Source organism: Artemia franciscana, chromosome 12 (genome assembly GCF_032884065.1).
Source record: "Artemia franciscana chromosome 12, ASM3288406v1, whole genome shotgun sequence".
In the NCBI taxonomy this organism is placed as follows: domain Eukaryota; kingdom Metazoa; phylum Arthropoda; class Branchiopoda; order Anostraca; family Artemiidae; genus Artemia; species Artemia franciscana.
This window is the reverse complement of record NC_088874.1, coordinates 15,292,476-15,313,992: the sequence shown is the minus strand read 5'-3', so window position 1 is coordinate 15,313,992 and position 21,517 is coordinate 15,292,476. Positions and strand designations below refer to the sequence as shown.

Here is a 21,517-nt window from a genome sequence, read left to right as displayed (position 1 = left end):
ATCTCTTGTTCTTGTGTGTCGTCGAATTACTCTTTATTTGTACTTGCAAGCTTGACTTTTCATAGGTTTTAGTTGTAGGCTAATTTGCTTGGTTTATCCAAGTTTTTTAAAAATCACTTTTTTACTTTACAAACAGCATATATTACGTTGTTTATCTAATTTGCACCCTACTACAGGTAGAGAGATGTCCCTGTCGATACGTCCTACGTGCCTTGGATGTCCCTGCAGTTTTTTCTTTTTAGTTGTTTTTTTAATCACTTTCAGTATCTCATTACAGGTTATAAATTTGCAATTTCCATTTCGCGAACAGAAGCATTTCAAAAGCAAAATATAACTCCAGTCTTGACTCCTTGTGGTAATTTTGAAGCTGAAACTGACGAATTTTGGGAGTGTCATGCCCGTTACCTCCCGTTTACTATCTATCATCCAGTTGGGACATGCAAAATGGGGCCTGAGACAGATCCGGACGCGGTGGTGGATAGTCGATTAAGGTAATTTTATAGAACCTTCCCTCCTACTGTGTTACCTTACTATGCCTAAAAGATCTGGAAAAACCCTGAATTCTGGCTAGGGTATTCTAACAAAGAGATTCTGTTTTACTTGATTCAGATCCTTCTTATTTTGGTTATAACTGAGTAAAATTTTGCCTATTGGTAAGAAAAGATTAGTTATATCCTCAGCTATAATCTTTAGTCTAAAAATTAGACCTCAGAAAATCCTAACTTTGGGCCCTGAGTATTTTCAGAAGCACTTTATCTAAGCCACTTAAGATACTTCTTAATAATTTAGTAATTGTATGTCATTTTTCGGTGCCATGAGCCTTTTTTTATTGAAGAGTAAGGTTGATTTGCTGTAACATTTCTAAGAGAAACTGAATCTGCGAAAGTCTATGCACGTCTTTTAGGCTTAGCATGGCATTATGCCTTTCCTTAGTGTTATTTACGCATAATTTATCTAAAGGCTCAAACTCCTAAGGAGACATTTCTTCATAAGTCTTGATTTTTTTTTTCATTGACCTCCAGTCAAAAGTTCATCCGAAAATCGTATAAATTGTAGAGGAGAAAGTATCTACAAAATATTACTGCGCAGCCCTTTAAAAGTATGTAGTTTACTTGAACGTATTATAGGAAACAGAAATCTACTTCTTAGAAATTTCTAGCAGTTCGTGGTAACGATCCGTGTTTTTTTTTCTCTTTTTTAAGGGGTGATCGTATCAACCCTGTGGTCCTAAAATATCGTGAGAGGACTCATTACAACGGAAATTAAAAGTTCTAGTGCCTTACTACAGTTCGTTACCACGAACTGTTTGATAAAATCTACCTGTGTCTGTGTGTATCTGAGTTTTTTTGGGGGGGTGGGACTTGGTTTTGAGGGAGAGACTACGGATACTTGAGAAGCTTTACCTAATCGGAAATTAAAATTCCTAGTGCTTTCTTAGGGCCAAAAGTGATTGGAAGGCAACTAGTTCCCCTTCAGGGCCTTTTCCCATGGACAACCTCTTTACTTCCCTCTCCCCTCATGGTATGGGACTGTAATTCTCAGATAGCAGTTTCTCTCAAAGTAGCATTAAAGCCCAATAAATGTCCCTTTCATGAATGAGAGAAACCTGTCATCTCTAGGGAAAAGGAACCTAAATTATGTAAATTATCATTGTTTGCTTCTAGGTCTTACAATGGAAAAATGTCACGATTAAAATCTACGAAAAAGTCAAGTTGTGGATGTAAGCAATGAATAATAAAGAAAATTAAAGTAATATGTGGCATTTTTCTTTTTTTAGGGTGTACGGAGTAGCTGGTCTTCGTGTAATTGATGCTTCCATAATGCCTACAATTGTGAATGGAAACACCAACGCCCCAACCATAATGATCGCAGAAAAGGGTGCCTCTATGATTCTGGAAGACTGGAGTGGTATCCCAACCAAGTCTGGAGACGTCATAACAGATGCTCCAGCAAAAACCGAGCTTTAATTGCCATATTTAGAGCAAAATATGGCAGTAAAACATTCCTGATCACAAGAATGATTATTGTCCTTTTTATTGTTACTGTTTAACGCTAATAGCTAGATCAAAATATGAAAAAATGAAATCAATTTCCGAACTATATTCTTTTACGATCAAGTGCCGACATTAGGTCTTGGAAGTTTTTAGCTTGATTTTTGGTAGTTAGCCCCTGGCCCAAGCAATTTTTTTGCAAGGGACTTTTTCTTTTCATAATTTTATTCTGACTATATTTTCAAAATCAGGTCAAGTTTAGTACATTACTTATGTACGAAACAGCAAGGAGACAGGAGCAGTGACATACGCTGAATTTTATTTGTGGGAGTGGGTTAACAGGGGAAAAGCTGTTTATGCTGCCATTTTGTGTTCATAAGTTATGTGCCTAAATAGTTAAAAGATAGAGTGGGAGGTCTTGAAATCTGATTTTCTACTTCGTACCTCCATGCTAGTGCACATTCATGAAAATATATTGGGGAGTAACTGTATTTGTTTTTCTTGATTTTTTCAACGAATATACAAAAAAAAAATGTATTTTCAATAAAGAAGAACACACCCAAAAACGATATTTTCAGTGAAAATACCAAAAAAAAGGTGTTTTTCATAATCTCGGACGGTAAATGACTTATCGAAATCTAAAATCTAATCTAAGTTTTGACTTTTCTATTGAGTGTCCTTACTGGCTTCAGTTTTGTTGAGTACTTTTGTACTACATATTTTAAAAAATGGCTTGAAATAAGCTATGAAATCTAATTATTACCTCTTTTTTCTCGAGGATCATCTGGAATGCCTAATTTTGAAATTTTCTAAACCTTATTTAGCAGAATTGCTTCATTTATATTTTCTGTTGTCCCCTTCACGCTGTTGAACTAGACTTGAGGAAGCATTTAAAGATGGTAGCAAGCATTTAAAGTGTCTGTGATTGACCCATTGAGAACTAACCACCAATCATACACCATCATTCACAATTAAGCTCCTTAAAGTAAGTTGGATTTGAAACTTCGAGAAAATGCTGGTGTTGTAACTTTGGGAGTTGGTACTAATTCTATATGAAAGATTAACTAAAATCTCACATTTACAAAGATTTATCAAAAGATAAGTCTTTATTAGTTAAAAATCTACAGGGACTCTCTTCTGCTTGCTTAGAAGGTTCACTCGATGTCACAGCATAGCAGCATCTACACCTCCTTTTTAAAGTTCTCTAAAATATTCACTTGGTTGTCTCATTTTCAGTCTTTCTATCTGATTTTCTTATGGCTAGTCGCTAAGTGAGGATGCCTGTTGGCCCCCAGTTGGGAAAAATCCCTAATGAATGGAATCTGCAAAGAAGTTAAATACCCTACTATATTTTGATTGAGTGTTTCCACAAAAAGTAAAGCTTTGTCCATATAGCATAGTTTATGTTTCCTTCCCATATTCTCACTTGTAAAATACGGAACTAAGTTATTTAAGCTATCACCTGCTCCAATATTTTTTCTAAGAAAACATTTTTTTTTTTGGAAAATAAGAGCCATGTTTTTTGAGAGCGTGGCAAAAGATGACAAATTTTGGTCATTCGTCATGTGAGAAGATTTATCACGGTCTGTCACAACTTCACATCAAACGTTTCCTTTCCTGTTCAAATGATTTTCCAAGATGATATTATTAAAAATTTTGAAGATTTCATTCTTTGTTTTTGAAGAGGGTTAGCTCTTTTCTGCGTAAAGTGTTGTATATACGGTTTAATATCAAAGTCTTAATCTGAAGAAAACAAACCTTGTGAATTGTGTCCATTCTAAAGTTATGATTCACTATCCTTCAAAACACTCCAAAGAAACTGCAGGAAGCTTTCCTCCGTCCTTTATTCCGGCTTTATTGAAGGCTTAAGGACTGTCTTCACTGGCATTACTTCAGGAACCCTCGTCCCCTGCTCTTAACACTGTAGACTTGAAATATTTATTCTTTTGTTAAAAACCTTAGGTCTAAAAATGCGTTCTCTTTTGTTTTAATTCGGCTGACATTTTTTAACCTTTATCTGTAACCACTTTTCGTCCGATTACAGAATAATTAAAGTCATCTAGTGCAAGATGAAAATGTAGACCTTTTATTAATGATATTGCGAACTCGTTGCTATTTTCCAAGTACTTTTCTATATATTTTTTTTTTATTTTGCTGATGCATGTATCCAGGAGTTCCAGGATTTCGCCACTTTTATGAAAAATTACCATGGTGGGTAGGGTGCAGTACTTATATCCTCCGTCCAATCGCTAGAAAAGAGGACGCAGGCCGCTAGATGAGTGCACAACCTTTTTTTTCTCCTCTTTTAGAATATGTTCTAGTAAAGTTCTTATAGTTATCCTTAGCCCCCCCCCCCCAATAATTTCTCCAGCACTATTAAGATTTAGATTTGTATGGGATTTCAAGGTATAGGACCTTAACATAACCTTGAATGCGTGTCTTTTTGGATGAAAAACTGCCTTCTTGAACGAGAAGATTATATTGTCCGATTGTGGAGGCGATAGGCTTGATCTCTCTTGACCCAAATTGATCAAAGACCACATTACTATCCAAAAATAGTTGGCTTACTTGATAATCAATGGCTTGCTCTCCTAATATACCCCTCAAACGGTCATACATGTTTATTAAATCTTATTGATAGACGGGAATTTCATTTTGTCCACTAGTGGAAGGTACAGGATTAGTCTATCCTGGTGAAATTTGATTAAGAACGACGTCACCGCAAGGAGCGTAGCTCCAGCATTTTTATGGGGGGGAGGTAAGGGGGTCCCTACCCAGATAGTCAAGGGGCATGGGCTATACAATATTTTGTTCTCCAAATTATTCTGGGGCAACTGCCCCCTCTTGTTTTCCCGAAACAACACCCTTGATCAACCCACTCTGTTTTCTAAGAAGTAAGACGGATGACGTTACAGGTCTCATATTCCCAATTTAAAATATGACCTCCAGGATGGTGTTTTCAAAAAATTACAAGAGCTTCTACCCAAAAAGGAGTTAATTGAGTAGAGGATATTGTTTTAATCAAATTGAAGAAGAAGAGAGCCGAATTATTGCTTCCACTAATGTTCAAAGTAATAGGAAGCTATATGCTGAGTCATCGATTCTCATTTTTTGATAGAGGTTTGAAAATAGAACGAAATTTAAACAATGACAGCCAAAATATATGTAAAAGCAAGTGGATGCTATTTTCTATCTCCATTCTAGTAGGCAGAGGCCTCTCATCGGAAGTGGGGCAAAAATCAAAACTTTTTGAGAATTTTTAAAATTTGAACCAAAACTTCAAAGATATAATGAGTCCGAGAAAAACAGAGTAGTTACAGCATAATCTCAGGAAGTCCAAATTTTAATCTGATTTTTAAACCAGTTCCAAGATCCGATAAAGAAGGCAGAAAATTTAGTAGTAATATTTGAAAAAAAAATCACGAAAGAAGTGTCTTAGTGAGATGTCCTTTTGTTAAATTTAGTTGAAACCGAATCAAAATCTACAATTGTTCCTCAGGTTTAAAAAAAGTTGAGGAATTGGTGAAATTTCGAACAAGATTATAACTCTATTTCTCTCTTCTTTCTGAAATTCAATTAATTTTCTATGGTGAAATGCGAAATTTGTATCGGCCCAATTTAAACTAAATCTGCTTTGGACGTAAAATAAGTTATTCGCTTATCGAACTTACTGTTTTTACATTGGTTTGATCTACTATATTTCTAATTTTTTTTTTTTTTTTGCCAAAGTTTAACAGTGAACAATAAAATAAAAAAAAAATATATGGCCTTGGTTGGAAGAGTTCAAGAATATACTTTCAATTTGCGGCTTCTTAGAAATATTCTTAACTTAAGATCATTGATCTGAGCGCTACCATATATCCAAGCAGTTCTGATCTTTTGCTAATACGTGATATTGCGAGGTTGTTCTATAAAGGAAGAAAAAACTTACAGAAAAGGACGCCAATCCTCTAATTCCAAATATTACATCTTGACGGCATACTGAGTCATTAGAAAAACGGAAACTGATAATCCTTAATCTCAAAATTAATATTTAGAAGAAAAATGCAATGAAATACGCTGGAAAACTAGAGCACAGGGTGGAATGACCGAGAGAAAGACTATTTACAGCTCATGTCACGAGACAGATCGTAAAATTGAATAATCTTAATAATCGTATAAAAGCAAAATAAGATCTATAAAAGAAAAAATTCTTGTTGTGAGCCAATTCAAATGAATGATTAAACTATGCTGCAAGAATTCAACAGGACTGTTGTAAGTGAGAGTAAAGCTCTTTACGTTTTTCTTGTAAAACTTCTGAGAAGGGAGTGAAAAATTTCTCTTTAAATACGCCACTGTCTATTCTGTCTGTAAGTTGTCATTCTCATTTCCTGATTAGCAATCAAAGGGTACTGCTACCACTACTAATAATAACTCACCGCAATATCAAGCCGCCTGATGCAAACACATCTACGCACGCTCCTCCTCCAACCCAATCTATTCAAGGTCTCCCTCTTTACACCCTCTCAGGAAGCTCTCATTTCCTTCAAATCTTTATTTATGACATCTTCCCACCCCAGATGAGGACAAACTGCTTTCCATTTAGCCCTAGAGGGTTGACCAAAAAGGACAGTCTTCGGCAATTTGTCATCCTTCATCTACAGAATTTGGCCTAGCCATCTCAACCTTTCTTTCATTATAGCCCTAGAAAGCGGTATTGAACCACCATTTTCGTACAACCTACTGTTTGAAATACGGTTAGTCAGCCGGGTACCCATAATCCATAGGCCATTTCCCTGGAAAACATCATGTAAGTTGTCATCCGCTTTTCGGAGCTCCCATGTTCAGGGCCATATTTGACCACTGCCATCACTGTACCTTCCAATATTCTAATCTTGGTTTGCAAACTTATCTTCCTACCCTTTCAAACTATTTTTAACTGTAAAAAGACGCCCTGAGCCTCGGCTATTCTACTTTTAACATCTTCACGGCTCCCACCGTCTTTACTAAAAGTACTACCAAGGTAAATTAAGCTGCCCACCTGATCAATCTTTTCGTTCTCACTTATTCCTAGCCTTAGTGACTTAGTCTTCTTAACATTAATTATTTAAACCTATTCTAGCATCCTGTACTCGCAAAACCTCTAAAAATCCATTCATCTGCTTATATTTTCATCTAATATGCTTAAATCATCAGTATAGTCGATATCGATAATCAACAGCAATTGACGTTCACAAAAGAACTTAGCACGCTAGCTTACTTAGCTCAGTGAAATCAACAGATCCACGGCAAAATCAAGAGGCTAAATATAGAGAAACCAGCGGAACGCCTTTGCACTGGTGGTACCGACGGAATTACGGTGCACTGCCGATATTTTATTTACTCCGGGAAGTCTTTTAAAAGCAGGACACCGCCGATAAATTGGCGCTGCGTTGGGGCCTATTGCTTTTAGGGTGTGACCAATACCTCGGTCGCAAGCTCTATTAAAATAATTTTAAAATATTAAAACTAAGAGGACAATCATATTGGTCATTTTGTGACCCTTCTCCAGTCACAAAGCCTGTGAACTCCTATTTCCATCAATTATAGCTGCAGTCCAAAATTATCAATGCATTATGACAAAATTAGTGTGTAACTTTATGTACGACGCTGTGTCCTATGACTCTAACCAGGCTATGAAATTTAATTTAACTAAAAAAAAAAAAAAAATATGATTATTACAATGCTTTGAAGAAAAAAATCCTTTTGGTAAACGTTTACGAGCAATATTTATATTAACGGATTATTGAGATAGCTAAGAAACAAAGTTACCTCAATAGTCAGTATTGCATCTAAATCCCAATTTAACATTCCTTTGCGTCGAAAATGACTTTTGCCCCAACCCCTATATAAACCACAGACAAGAAGTATGTCATATTACATACATACTTCTTGCACTACATACTACATACTTGTTTTCTGTGATATAAACCAAACTTTCATGGTTTCAATTCGGCTTTTTTAACTAGCGAGATAATTTGTGAGTAAACAGCATTTTGAAACTGCTAATATTTTCAAAAATTCTGCATGTTGATTGATTAGGTTGTATCCATATTTCTTTAATTTAAGCTATTTTTCACTTAATTTCAGACATTAGGAGATGGAAAATGAGAGCATTAAAATTTTGTAATTTGTCTTAGATATTTATTTTGTGGTGGTAAACTTTGCTAGGTTTGTTCGTTTGCCTGTTTTTATCAGTAAAAGTTTAGGGACTATTGAAAAAGAAACATGTCAAGAAAGTTCTTACTTCATAATATGCATAATAATTCTAACTAACGTACGTAAAATCATAGTTGAGTGACTTCTTGATATCTCAGAAAGGGCTTAGGTCAGGAAAATGAGACTTTCAGAGATGGGTCTACAGGCTAAAGTATATCCTAGGAAGGTATTTTAAAGTACCCACCTCCACTCCTTCTCCTTCTAGAGAGCCCTGAAATTTGCCTACACAACAGGTCTATACCAATTGAAATTTTGACAAAACAACATTTTACCTTAATTTTCAGTTTCCAGTTGCTTTTTCTCTGCCTTTAGTTCTGAAAATACAATTCCTATTATTTAAGTACAATTCTGAGCCATATCAATGTTGAAATGTTGAAGCCTGTAGGTGAAAGTTTCATTTTCCTAACCTAACCCCTTTCTGAGATAGCAAGAAATGGTAAAATTCTAGTTAATTGACTTCTTGCTATCTTAGAAAGGGTTTAGGTTAGGAAAGTGGAACTTTGAGGAATGAATCTACGGACTAAAGTATGTCCTGGGAAAGTATTTTGAAGCAACTACCTCCACTTCTTCTCCCTCTAGAAGGCCCTGACCTTTGATGACCTTTAAAAATATGTTTGTTATAAAAGTGAAACCTTGTAGAATAGATCTTCTGGTTAATTGAATTACAACAAAATTGTTTTCAGCTTCATAACTTTGCTCAATTCCATTTTATAAGGTTTTAAAGATATGCAAATACATTTCCTAAATTTTGAAAAAAAAAACATTGATATGGCTCAAAATTCTACTCAAATAACAGGAATTGCATTTTCAAAACTAAAGGTAGAGAAAAAGCAACTAGTAACTGAAAATTAAGGCAAATGTTGTTTTGTCAAAATTTCAATTTGCCTACCTGTCATGTAGGCAAATTTCAGGGCCCTCTAGAGGGAGAGAGAGTGGAGATGGGTACTTTGAAAGACTTTCCCGGGACATACTTTAGCCTGTAGACCCATCCCTGAAAGTTTCATTTTCCTAACCTAAACCCTTTCCAAAATAGCAAGAAGTCAATTAACTAGAATTTTATCCAAGAAGTTGCTAAACTAGAATTTTCTAACTTTTCTATTTTTCTAAACTAGAATTGTTCCAATCAATGACTTGCAAATTTTGTGAAAAAACCACTCAATGCCTTTTTTTATACTCTTTCCAAATAGTAAATGACTTTTGCCACTGATGGGTTTTACCTCCATCCCTATGTATACCAATTCAAGATATATTTGCACATTAAGGGGGGGCAGGGTAAAATTTAATGACTGAGTCATTGCATAATTGACCAATTTTTGTGAAATTTATTACTGTCTATTAAAAGGATTTAGTCCTTATTTGAACTTTTATTTATTGTCTTAGAAAGAGCATAAAAAAAAGGCATTAAGTGGTATGTTCACTTGATTTGTTAGTTAAAATTATGAACAGCAATATATTTACTGTCAGAATATATTAGCTACAATTATTCTGCATATCATCTAGTAAGGATTGTTTTTTTGTTTTTTTTTAATGATTCCTTCTCAGTAGCCCCTAATGTAGACCTTTACTAATAATAGCTGGTTCATTATGGCTAAAACAGTCAATCTAAAAAAAAAAAGGTTTTCTTGTAGGATAAATAGACAGATAAGTGCTCAGACCTATGGTGACCTCAGAGTCCAGGTCAAACTTCTAGTGATAATTTTGATAGTAGACCAGTATATCTTCACTATCCATAGTAAAATTCTTTTTGAGGGGCTTTTTGCCATATTGGAAAGTAGTTGAGCTAGGTAAACACTTTCAAGATTGAATGCAGGGCCTAAAATTTACCCTGGGAAGGTATTGCCAAACTACTACATTCACCTTTTTCTTATTTCTAGATCTTAGAAGACTATATACATGACTTAGCCTATCTAAAATCTGACAAAAAACTTTACCTTAGTTTGAGTTTTCAATTTCTCTTTCTTTGGCTTTGGTATTTGAAAATGTAAAACCTGTTATTTAATTAGAGTTTCAAGCCATATCAGGAGTTTTTTCATAAATCTAAGAAACAGATTTAAAGATCTTTAAAGCTAATAAATAAGGACTGGAAAATCAGGGTATAAGGCTCAAAACACTTTTAATGTGGCTTTTTCTGAATGTAAGCTCTATTTTGAAAGGTTTCACTTATACAAAAGTAAGATTACAAAAGGTCATCAAAGGGTTATTCACTTTAGCAGGAATAAATTGAAAAAAGCTATAGGCATGTGGACTTTCAAAAAGGTAACAAAGTAATATTTGAAGAACAACTTATATTACTAAGTTATACTTTTAAGGGTAAGTTATTTGGGTTTTTGAACTAGCCAGAAGGCATTGAGTGTATACTTTTAATACTACCACTACTGTTGCAGTAACTAATGATGCTAAGAGGTTTAAGGTGAAACTTTTAAGGAATGTTTATGAGGAGCTTCAATTAAACAAAGAAATTGTATGCATGCAGGTTTTCAAAAGAGAATATAAGCAATATCATAGGCATTCCAGATTTCATTAGCACAGCTTGGTTCTTTTGCACTACTTCCATTTAATCTTCATTTATTTATACTATGCACAGAAAGAGGACAGACATTTTCAGCCTCATCTCATTTCTGGCCAGTTTCTAATCCTTAAGTTTTGTTTCCTAGCTGTGGCTATTTTCTGTACAGCTGGGCTTTTTTTGAGGTGTCCACATAGAAACAAATGTCTCCCTTTCTGGTATGGGACTGCACTAGAATGTCAGTTTTCAGTTTATTCAAGCTAACTGAGAAAAGTAAAGGATCAGGCTGATTAGATGAATTGGCAGTATTGTGGTTGAGACTTGTGCTTTGCATTTCATACAAATTGGTCACTACAGCAGTATCAATTTGGAGCTTTGTTTTTTCAGAACATTTTGTATGAAGTTGAAGTCATGGCTTGAGGAGAGATGTCATAGCAAGTATGTTAAAGTGTATTTTCTCTCTATTCTACTTGTCTAGAACCATCTTTTGAACATCAGTTTGCAGCTTGTCAGCAATCATTTGACTCACTATCCCCTCAACATCAACAACAGACCTGAAAGGGAGTTTTCTAGGCTCTGCACTTTAGCATTGATACCTTCAAGAGAGGTGTGCATGTTATCTTGAAATGCAACAAACATATCTTTCATTTCATCATGAAGACATCCTGAGCTGGCTTCAGCAACTGGGGAGACCCTGCTGCTTTGAACCTCTGGATTTACAAATGGGGCATAACCAGGTACTATCATGCCAGTTATTTGTTTTCACAAACATATTGTATTCAACAGGAGACATCAAGAGGTACTATGCATGCACATAACGATTGGTCACATTCATCACTTGGTACAGCACAAGAACTGACACTGAATTGAAAGAGACGTTTTATTAGCTAACTTTTCTGACAATAAAAGGATATGCAGTCTCAGCAATCTAATTTTTCTAATCCTGTAACCAACCATTGTAAAAAAAAAAAAAAAATGCAAGCTATTTGAGATTAATGAAAGGTTGGGTTGTCTAGTAAACTAACAAGATGAATTCTAAAATCAAGAAGTGAATTCAGTAAAAAAAAAAAAACAAAAAAAAAACATATAGAACTAACTCCAAGATTCAGAAATTTGTAAGGAAGATAAGCTTTTCAAATGTCATGATCCAGCTGTCCTAATATTTTAAAGAATCTTTCCAAAGTATTAATACAAATTAAGCAAAATAATTCTTGCTGGTGGGGGAAGCCCTTCTGCATGGTAAGTGTTTTGGTAAGATATATATGGTGTATGGTTGGGACTAAAAATCTATGTTACAAGGCAATAGACCATCTCCCTTAACATAACCTTGAATTTCCTCTCCAGGCTAAAAAAAAGTTTTTAGGCTTGAAAATTCAAAAAAAAAATTTTTTTAGCTTAAATTCTAGCTAGGTTTTCGGCTTTTTCTGTATTTTCCCAGTCAACTAAGTCTTTTATAGTTGAATTTTCTTGTATCATTCTAGAAACACCTTTTAACTCTATACACATTTTCTTTTATCATACTCTGTTCTAGTCTAGTTTTGCCCTTTCCACTGTCTTTCATCATCTTCACTGACTTGGATCCAAAGAATTTTCCATTATTGCTGACTTGTGTGATCAAAGTAGGTGTTTTATTCTTCTATCCTGCTTTTGCTATTTTTGGCTACCCCATTGTACAAAATTGCCAAAATTAGAAGGTATACAGACTTCAGAAAAGTATCTAAGTTTTGTCTATTGGACCCACTTTCCTGTAAACTTTGAAATAGTTCCTTCAAGTTCTCTATCTTGCATTCCCTTAAGAAAAAAAGAACTCTTACAATGCCCATTCCCAAAATGATTGCTGTATATTCTTCCTTTTATTTTATTTATAATGCTCCTTAACAAATGTTTTTTTTTTGTAGTATTCATACTCACTGAAGATATGGAACCCACAGAAGAGTATCAGATGATGACCAGTGGTGTCATGCCTGATGAGTTCAGTGCTGTTGACTTATCAGAAGAAAATGATGATAATTTTCCTGTCTTTGAAGCAATAGCTGCCTCTGAAGGCTTCCTATTTGTTGATGATGGACAATTTGTAAATTTGCTTTCACTTTTAATATATCTGTCTTTTAGATTGGTTTTATAATAATCAACAGTTACTGCCTCTGAAGACAGGATTGCTGAATAGATATTTTTCGTCATTTCTTGGAGTTTTGACTTCTGCTGCTTTGTTTACTCGCGAGATTCTAAAATTTGTTTTCAGGAAGAAACATAAAAAATATCAAGCTTTGGTGTGCATTGGACACTGAACAGGAAAAAGCAGCAATCCTATCTTAATATGTTTTGTTTATTGATGAATGACATTTGAAATTTTTCTCTTCTTCTAGTCATGTAGAATAGTTCAAATGTCGCAGTTTCTTCTCAAGTGGCTGTTTTTTGCCCATGACAAACAATATTATTCAAATGTTTATTCTCTTTTGCATGAAAATAATCCTTAAAAAAACTGATTGAAATTCATTACCAAATGGTATAGCAATGGATCTAATATTATCTACTAAAAATTCTTCATTAATTCTAATTGATTTAATAATTTGAGGACTATCATTAACAATTTTTTGTCTTCCTTCATTCATTCGTGTAAAATGGTTGTAAAAAAAAACAACAAAAAAAACAGACTCAATAAATATCTAAATAGCACATTAATGCCAGATTAGAAAAATCGTTTTATTTTTATTGCAGTTAAATTACAAGTCCTGAGAACTTGAGCCAAATATATTTCGGTGAATATTACATAAATCAGCTTCCAGTTATAATTAATGAATATATATTTTAACTTTCAATGCAGAGTATTTTTTAACATTTTTTTTTACCAAAACCAGCTGCATCATCTTGCTTTCAAGTCTGAATAATGTTGTATTTCTTGAAGCAAATCTCCATTTTTTAAACTATTTTCATCAAACTTTCTCTTAAATACAAACAATTGTAAAGTTAAACCCAAGACACCCTGTGGAAATTATTGCTGGAATTATTTGATCCAGGTCATGAAGTAATCTGGGCTATTTGCAAAACTAAATCTCCCCTGTCGCTTTTCTTGTATTATAGTTGCTTCAATATATTACCCAGAAAGTGCCAGAAACCAGGGTGACTTGGTTTTCCACCTCCGAACGACTATTGATCACCTGAGAAGTATATGCAGTAGCCCAGCTTTTATTATAGGAGGAGACTTTAACCAGACCAAGAAGAGTTGGTTATCATTTTGTTTGTCTTTAAAACAAGTAGTGCACATACCAACCCACTCTTTGGTGAGCATATTGTACCTTATACTCACAAATTGTGATGATTTTTACTCCCCTCCCTTTTCTGTTGGTCCTGTTGGCATGTCAGACCACAATGCAATTCTGTGGAAAGCAAGAGAGTCCTTACCAAAGCCCAAATCATCCCGCGTCACTGTGCATCCTTGTACGGAGTCGGCTATCTGTGAATACGGTCGATGGACTGGCACATACGACTTCCCAGAAATGCACAGTAATGAGCCCTTGGGTCACTAAGGTATCCAATTTCAACGCCACTTTATACTGTCAATACTTATTGATCTTTACAACAAAATCATTTGTTTTTAATGAATACGACAAACCATGGATCTCTCCAGGTATTAAATCACTAATAACAGAGAGGTTTCGCCTCTACTCCTGTGGTGATATTATCAACGGCAAGAAACTGTGAAATCAAATAGTCTCTTTGGTAAAGAGAGCTAAAGCTCGCTATAGTCGTGAAACCATGCCCTACAGCTTACATACTTCAGATCCCAAAAAGTGGCACAATGCGGTGAAAAAAGAGGCTGGCCAAATTCTGACAGCAGTGTAAAGATCAGCAATGATGATGGTTCCTTAATCAGTGCAGAAGAAGTGTGCGAATCCCTCACCAAGATCTGCACTACCTATCCGCCCATTACAGCTGATGAAAATTCCACCATACTTGAAAAATGTGAGCTCAAGAGCATTATAATAGTCAGTGAGTTCGACGTTAACACGGAATTATGGAAGATTAAACCGAATACATCTTCATACCCTGGTGAATCACCTGTCAAATTGCTACGTGAATATGCAGCTTTCATAGGATTACTACTGTCCATCATCATAAACGAGTGTTTTGCTTCCGGCTATTTCCCTTCACAGCAGAAACGGGCCTATATTAGAGTTATCCCTAAAAACCGCCCCCCTAGTGAATGCGACGATCTCTGCCCGATCTCACTTTCACCTTGTTCGGCGAAAGTAACAGAGGCCTTCATACTGAAGTTTCTTCTGAAACAAATTCATGGACATATTGATAAATTCCAGTACGGTGGGCTCCCCATGTGTAGTACTACAATCTACCTAGTGTCCTCCAATGGCTCAAAAAAGGTAGCTCTTTCGTCAAACATTTGCGAAGTTGATTTCAGAAAGGCCTTTGACCTAATCCGCCACCTAACTGCAGGCATGAATCTCTAGGAAATGGGTGCCAAACGACGCACCCTTGGCCATGTACTTGACTTCTTAACTGGCCAGAAACAAAAAGTCTTTTTACTCAATGAAAACGATTCGAATTCATCATGGTCAGATACTTCTTGTGGGGCCCCATAAGGCATGAAATTAGCTGGAATAAATTTCCTGGCTATAATTAATTCCCTGCTTAGTTATCACGACGACCGTTACAAGTTTGTAGATGATCTGTTTATAGTGCGCGCTTACCTGGTCTAAAACACTATCATAACAAAGCAAATCAGCTAAAAACCAAATGCTCAAGTAAAAATCTTACTATCAACGTAGCCATGTCGAGTATAACTCGTTTCAACCCTCTGAAGCGGAAAATAGATATGCCTCTAGTCCCTTTCCCGATTGTGAACGAAATGAAAATCTTAGGAGTAACTTTCACTAGTGACTGTAGTTTCAGTGTCCATATTAATTTAGCCGTCCACAAGGCTAATGCAAGCCTGCAGACACTTAACAAAAATGGGGCGTTTTGGGTGTGATGTTGAAAGTCTTCTCCATGCCTACGTGTGTTACGTTCGCTCGTTGCTCGAGTACGCGTGCCCGGTGTGGGATCTGTATGCCATCCGCACGGCGTACCTATTACGCGACATAGAGTCTGTCCAGAAAAGAGGAACAAGGATTATGCTCCAAAACCGCGACATATCCTATGATCAAGCCCTCGCGAAACTGAATTTATCCCCGCTTAAATTCCGGCTTGAAGACCTGATTCAGCAATTTGGAAAATCTGCCCTAGCCAATACGAGCCACCAATCACTACCACCCGAACCAGCCCCTCCCAATAGTCGAACTCGGTTACAAAATAAATTACCCCTTAAAGTACGAACTAACCATTACGCCAACTCATTTGTGCCTTTCTTCACATCAATTTTCAATGCTGAGTTGTAGTGTGTGATTTTTGTTTAAATGTATGATTTTGTAAGAAAACTGAATTTAGCAATGCTATGATAGGTTTTAAATACACCGATTTCTCTCTCTCTTTCTCTCTTTCTCTCTCTCTCTCTCGCTCTCTCTCTCTCTCTCTCTCTCTCTCTCTCTCTCTCTCTCTCTCTCTCTCTCTCTCTCTCTCTCTCTCTCTCTCTCTCTCTCTCTCTCTCTCTCTCTCTCTCTCTCTCTCTCTCTCTCTCTCTCTCTCTCTCTCTCTCTCTCTCCTCTGAAATGAAATGAAATTGCCATTTATAAGCAGTGTTAAATAGAAATCATTTAAAACTAAACAGCTTTTGCAGTGGTTGCTGTGACCATGATGGAGCCTCTTAGGGATCAATTTGACCAAATCCATGAAATTGGTAGTGAAGAAAATTCAAAAAGAAGATTTATGGCTGGTTTTGATTTTCAAACGAACTTAAAAGGCTCATACAGAAAGTAATTAAATTTTTTTTTCAAGGAGTTTGTTGATGGTCAAGGTCAATTGAACTCATTATTGATTGCAACATCGCCGACTCAAAATGAGCTGCCAAATAAATCTATGGCTGTTAAGAAGAAACTCGTAATTAAAAAGCCAGACCTGTTGGCTTTAAGAAAAAGACCTAAAACGAGTAGAAGCAATGCAGACCAAAGAACTCTTAAGGCTTTGGCAAATGTAAGATTCTTTTTTTTAAGAAGTTTATGTAACAAAGTATTTGTTTTAAAGGTTGTTATTCTGCTATTCAACAGAAAACTGATGCTCTGCAGTGGCACCATTTGAATAAAAATTCTTGTGTTTTTATCGTCTTCAATTATTGCGAAATTTGTTAAATTATACTTTACATCAACAGCTAACACTGCCAATAAGCATAATTTTTCATTTAAGTAAGACCACTCTGTAAATTTTTTGAAATATAATTACTCTCTCAAATAGAATAGTTATGAAAGTTACACAAACTAGTAAGGATGTTGAGGAGATGACAGACTATTTATAATCAACCCGCATGGAGAGGCTGGGCAGGAGTATTCTATCACTAGAACTTGCTGGACGTCAGGTATAAAAAACGGTAAAGTTACTATCTTGTGAGTATTGTAAACCTGCAGACAATATCTGAGCAATGAGAAATAGTTGTTTTATCGATCTGTTGCATAACCTTACATTTTTGTTCTTAGAGCTGAAGATCAGTGATTATCTGGGAGTTACGAACAACTACCAATTATACAGATAGAGATAGTCTACTAACAAATTTGAATTCGTGAACTTTTTTTTTGCACTTTAAAGATCCTTGCTGAATGTTATAGGCTGAATTAAAAACAAAGAACGACATTGGGGGTCAATACTGTTTACCACATTTGAGATCAAAATCGAAAACTATTTTTCCATAGCTCCCTATTATAGGTGAAAATCATTGCTATAGAAAATTTTGTGATGATTGGTAAGTGAAGATAAGCTGGAAACGTGTGCTTTGTGAATTTATCTTATTTCCACAGTTTTATGCATTGTGATTTTTTGGCAAATAAGCCTCTTTCTGGATGAACTTTGGAATTTTTCTATAAAATCCCTCTTTCCCTAAATCTCGTATGATTTAATCCATTTTTTTTTAAGTTAGACTTGCGTCCGTTTATGTGCAAAGTTGGTTTTTGACTTTGCTCTCTCTCTATCTGTCGTACATCATTCACTTGTTTGATCTTACTCCTCCTCAGGTTCTCTTGATGCAGCATGTATCAATGTGTTGACGTCTTGGAAGAGGTCTTTATTATAGTTTTGTTGCTGTCAATCAACATAAGATTCCCATGCTTTATATTTAACATTGAATTGGACTTGTGCTATTAATTTTTTTAAGACTGTGTATTCATTTCCGTTCCATTGAACTTAAATGAGTGATAGTTTTTCAATTTCCTCTCGTTTTCAGGATAGTGCTACTTGTCTAGTATGTGGCACAGAGCTTGAAAGTATCGAGGCATGTGACAAGCATATGTTGAAAGTTCATGCTAAAGAGAAATGTCTGAAATGCCCACAGTGTCCAGTAATGTACAATAATGAGGTGAGTTACTGTGTATATTTACTAAATCGGTATTTATTTATTTATATATTGAAATTATATATATACACACGTATCATCTTAATTATTACATATGTATAAATCACTGCAGTAGGAGTGTGCTTGATTCGTAACTAGCTGGTTTTTTATATGTTTTGCAATAACCTAAGAAATAGCTAAAACATCTTCTTCTTCTTCGGAAAAATAGCACTTGGAGTCTAGAAATAGTCTCATTTCGGCTTCATACGAAAATATTTCGCTGGTTTATTTGCTTCAAAAATTCTTATTCCTCTTTTTATTTATGTTTCCAATTAACCAAACTGAAGCAGGTTTCAGGGTCATGTCAACCATGCTAAACTATATCAGTTTTTTTTTTGCTAAGTTGGTAAACGTAATAAATATTTTCCAAAACAGGAAAACAACAAATGGATTTTTGATCGGTCCGATTTTGTGAGGATTTTCGAAAATAGGGCAACGTATAAGATATGAGGGAAGGCTACTGCATTGTAAAGGCTAGCTAGTAGATGATGGTTAAAACGGAATTTGAATGTGATAATAGAGGCATAGGATGCCAAAATTGGGTGATTAAGATGGTTAATGAGAAGCGACTTCGTGTTTTGTAAGGAGGACTCAACCTACGTGTCTCTTAACATTATTTTTATCCTAGTTATCATAGTTTGCATCTCACCATAGTCGTCAAGTATAGTAAGGGTTTTCACTGTGTTTGAACGGTTTAGTAAAAAAAAAAAGTATTCCGTATTTTTAACAACTCATGACAAATCCTACCATCATAGTTAGAATAGACTAGTTTTCTAAGTCTTAGCTTTCCTGTAAACCACAGAGCATGGGAAACTAGCAAAACGGGAAGCTGAAAATCATCTCTGAGAAAAAAACAGAAAAAAAAAGTATACGCCAGCTAGCTCTACATTGCTAAATCACAAATTAACTATAAAAATCTAAATAAAAACATCTTCTTTTTCACTGATTTCCTACAGTGGGAGTAAAATATAAGACTGCTTTTGCCAAGAGAGCAATATATATATATATATATATATATATATATATATATATATATATATATATATATTTCCTTATGATCAGTTCAACTAGCTGGCAATGCAGGGTACAAAAATGTCCCAAATATTTTATCATCAATGAAATGTAGTTTAAATGTCAAAGAATGTGATGCTTTAATAATCTTATGCTGAATCCATCTAAAGTTAGAGTTTAACGAAAATTTTAGTTTTAAAAGGTTAAAATTGTGCTCATTTTGACTTTTCTAGAAGTTGCTAGGTAATGGCACTGGTAGTCCGTAATGCCTGTTAGACCCAGGGTAAAGTGCCAAAGTTGCCTCTCTTTGCCTTTCTTTTTCCGTGCTCTTCGGCCATTAACATTGAGGAAGAACAAGAGGAACTCAAGACACTAATAGATGATGATCTTTCCATTACACCGATAATGAAACTCCTTTATGCTGTGGTGCCTTGTGTCGATTCTCTCGGTCATATATTTACTATAATATAATCAACAAGGTTGGCCCTCTTGCCATCGTGTATATACCATGTTAAATTATGGGCAATTTTATGACAAAATATTCTAGTGGTGATAATTAGATTGTCGTACCCGCAGAACTGTAGCTGTGTTCTACAGTTGTTATTTTTTTCCCTGCAAAAAAAAATCTCCGTGAGCTAGGATACCATCTATCTTTACTTGTACCAACCTGAGCATTAAAGATCTTCAATAAAAACAGAGCGTCTCTACCCGGGATCTTGTCTTTACGTTCCTGTTTTTAAAATTCATGCAAGTCACAACTTTCTTCGTCAACCTGTCCTACGGGCTTAGGAGAAGATACCAATCTGTCTGATACCTTGCACTTTTTGGTCCTAAATTGGGAAACTAGAATTCTATTATTAATACCTTCTCAGCCCGAGCAAGGCTTGAAAGCTTCCTTATTCATCATGGGCCCTACTTCCTGTCCAAGTATCCTATCTTTTCTGCCTATATAACCGAATTCTACATATCTAATTTCATTTTTGCTAACTTGGCCCGGGTAGGTGTGTTTCTAAAATCCCCTAGAAGTCTAGTTCAAAACGTTCAAATTATTCTGTTAAAATGTCCATGTTTTACTTCTTTTTCAATCGCGTAGCGTTGCAATAGAATGTAAATGCTGTGCCTCGAATTAGTTCCTTTATTCTCATCCTGTTGTGTTTCGATAATTATTCACTTCCTAGCTGATAAGTATTACCTAATTATGATAATAATGTATAGTGTAGTAACGCTTTAATACATTAATGTTATAAGAAATATAATATAAATAATTAAGAACGAAATCGTTGAGCTCCCACTTTATTTGCTCAAAATGAGCCAAGTGGCCAAGATTCAAAAGAAAAAGTCAGCCTACTTTCAGAAAACCTCAGATTTGATCAAGATAACCTCATTTGAGGTTGTGGCCAATTAAAGATTAGTACAGTAGAAATTCAAGCACATTGAAAGCATGAAGCTACTATCTAGCTGTAAACTCCGGCTTTTAGAGACTGCAACCTGACTTCCCGTGTTTGGTGTGTTAATTGTGTGTTGACGTAACGAGGGAGATTGCACGTTGAGCCCAAGGCACGCCAAATTGAAGTTATTCCGCATTGTATAATGCTCTGTTGGTGATGCAAATTATGGATGTATGAGGAATTTCTTAGGCTATTTATTGAACGTTTTGTGTTATAAAATAATCATCAGCTGTTTAACCAAATTCGATTTTTATTTTCTTAAAAAAAGCACTAATATGCATGTCTAGTTAAAGTTTCCTGGCAAAGACCGTTTCTGGACATAGATATGTAATTAGACACGCGAGAGAACGCCGCTTGATCAAAGATAAATACGCGAATGAAGAAGTTCTGACGACCAAAGCTTCCTGATCAGCTGAGTTTGTATTTTCAGACTATGTCTAGCTCGTTAGACTGGATGCATGGATCCGGATCCGATTCTTAATTAGCTGACTTTTTATTTGCTTTTCAGAAAAATATGGAGCTACATTTGATATTGCATTCGAATTCAAAACATTGCCCAGAATGTTTGAAAGTATTTAAGAGAACCGCAGGCTTTAAGTCACACCTTATAGTTCATATGGTTGAAGATACCGTTGAATGTTCTACTTGTCATGAAGAGTTCCTGTATCCTGTAAGATAGTCTCTTATTTTTCTTACTTGAAATTAATTTTGCAGTACTAGGCTGTGTAGTATGTTTATATTATTATTCTTTCCACTCCTCTTGTAGCTTAAGTGCTCAACCTAGAAACTTGCAACTTTTGTGAATAATCTTGCAACTGGGAGAATAGTCTTCAAA

The 21,517-nt window shown here is 35.3% G+C and overlaps 2 protein-coding genes across 2 annotated transcripts in view; both read left to right on the top strand.

Moving 5' to 3' along the window:
• LOC136033736 (glucose dehydrogenase [FAD, quinone]-like) overlaps positions 1 to 2,089 on the top strand; it is a 119,349-nt gene extending 117,260 nt beyond the window's left edge. The window contains exons 9-10 of the mRNA XM_065714629.1: positions 278 to 491; positions 1,778 to 2,089. Coding sequence (XP_065570701.1) covers positions 278 to 491; positions 1,778 to 1,967 — 404 coding nt within the window. The 3' untranslated portion in view covers positions 1,968 to 2,089. The remainder of the gene's footprint in view (positions 1 to 277; positions 492 to 1,777) is intronic.
• A 5,913-nt stretch (positions 2,090 to 8,002) lies between these two features.
• Positions 8,003 to 21,517, top strand: part of LOC136033735 (zinc finger protein 236-like) — a 44,828-nt gene continuing 31,313 nt past the window's right edge. The window contains exons 1-5 of the mRNA XM_065714628.1: positions 8,003 to 8,051; positions 12,633 to 12,808; positions 16,624 to 16,818; positions 18,056 to 18,187; positions 21,191 to 21,352. Of these exons, the coding sequence (XP_065570700.1) occupies positions 12,653 to 12,808; positions 16,624 to 16,818; positions 18,056 to 18,187; positions 21,191 to 21,352 (645 nt within the window). The 5' untranslated portion in view covers positions 8,003 to 8,051; positions 12,633 to 12,652. The remainder of the gene's footprint in view (positions 8,052 to 12,632; positions 12,809 to 16,623; positions 16,819 to 18,055; positions 18,188 to 21,190; positions 21,353 to 21,517) is intronic.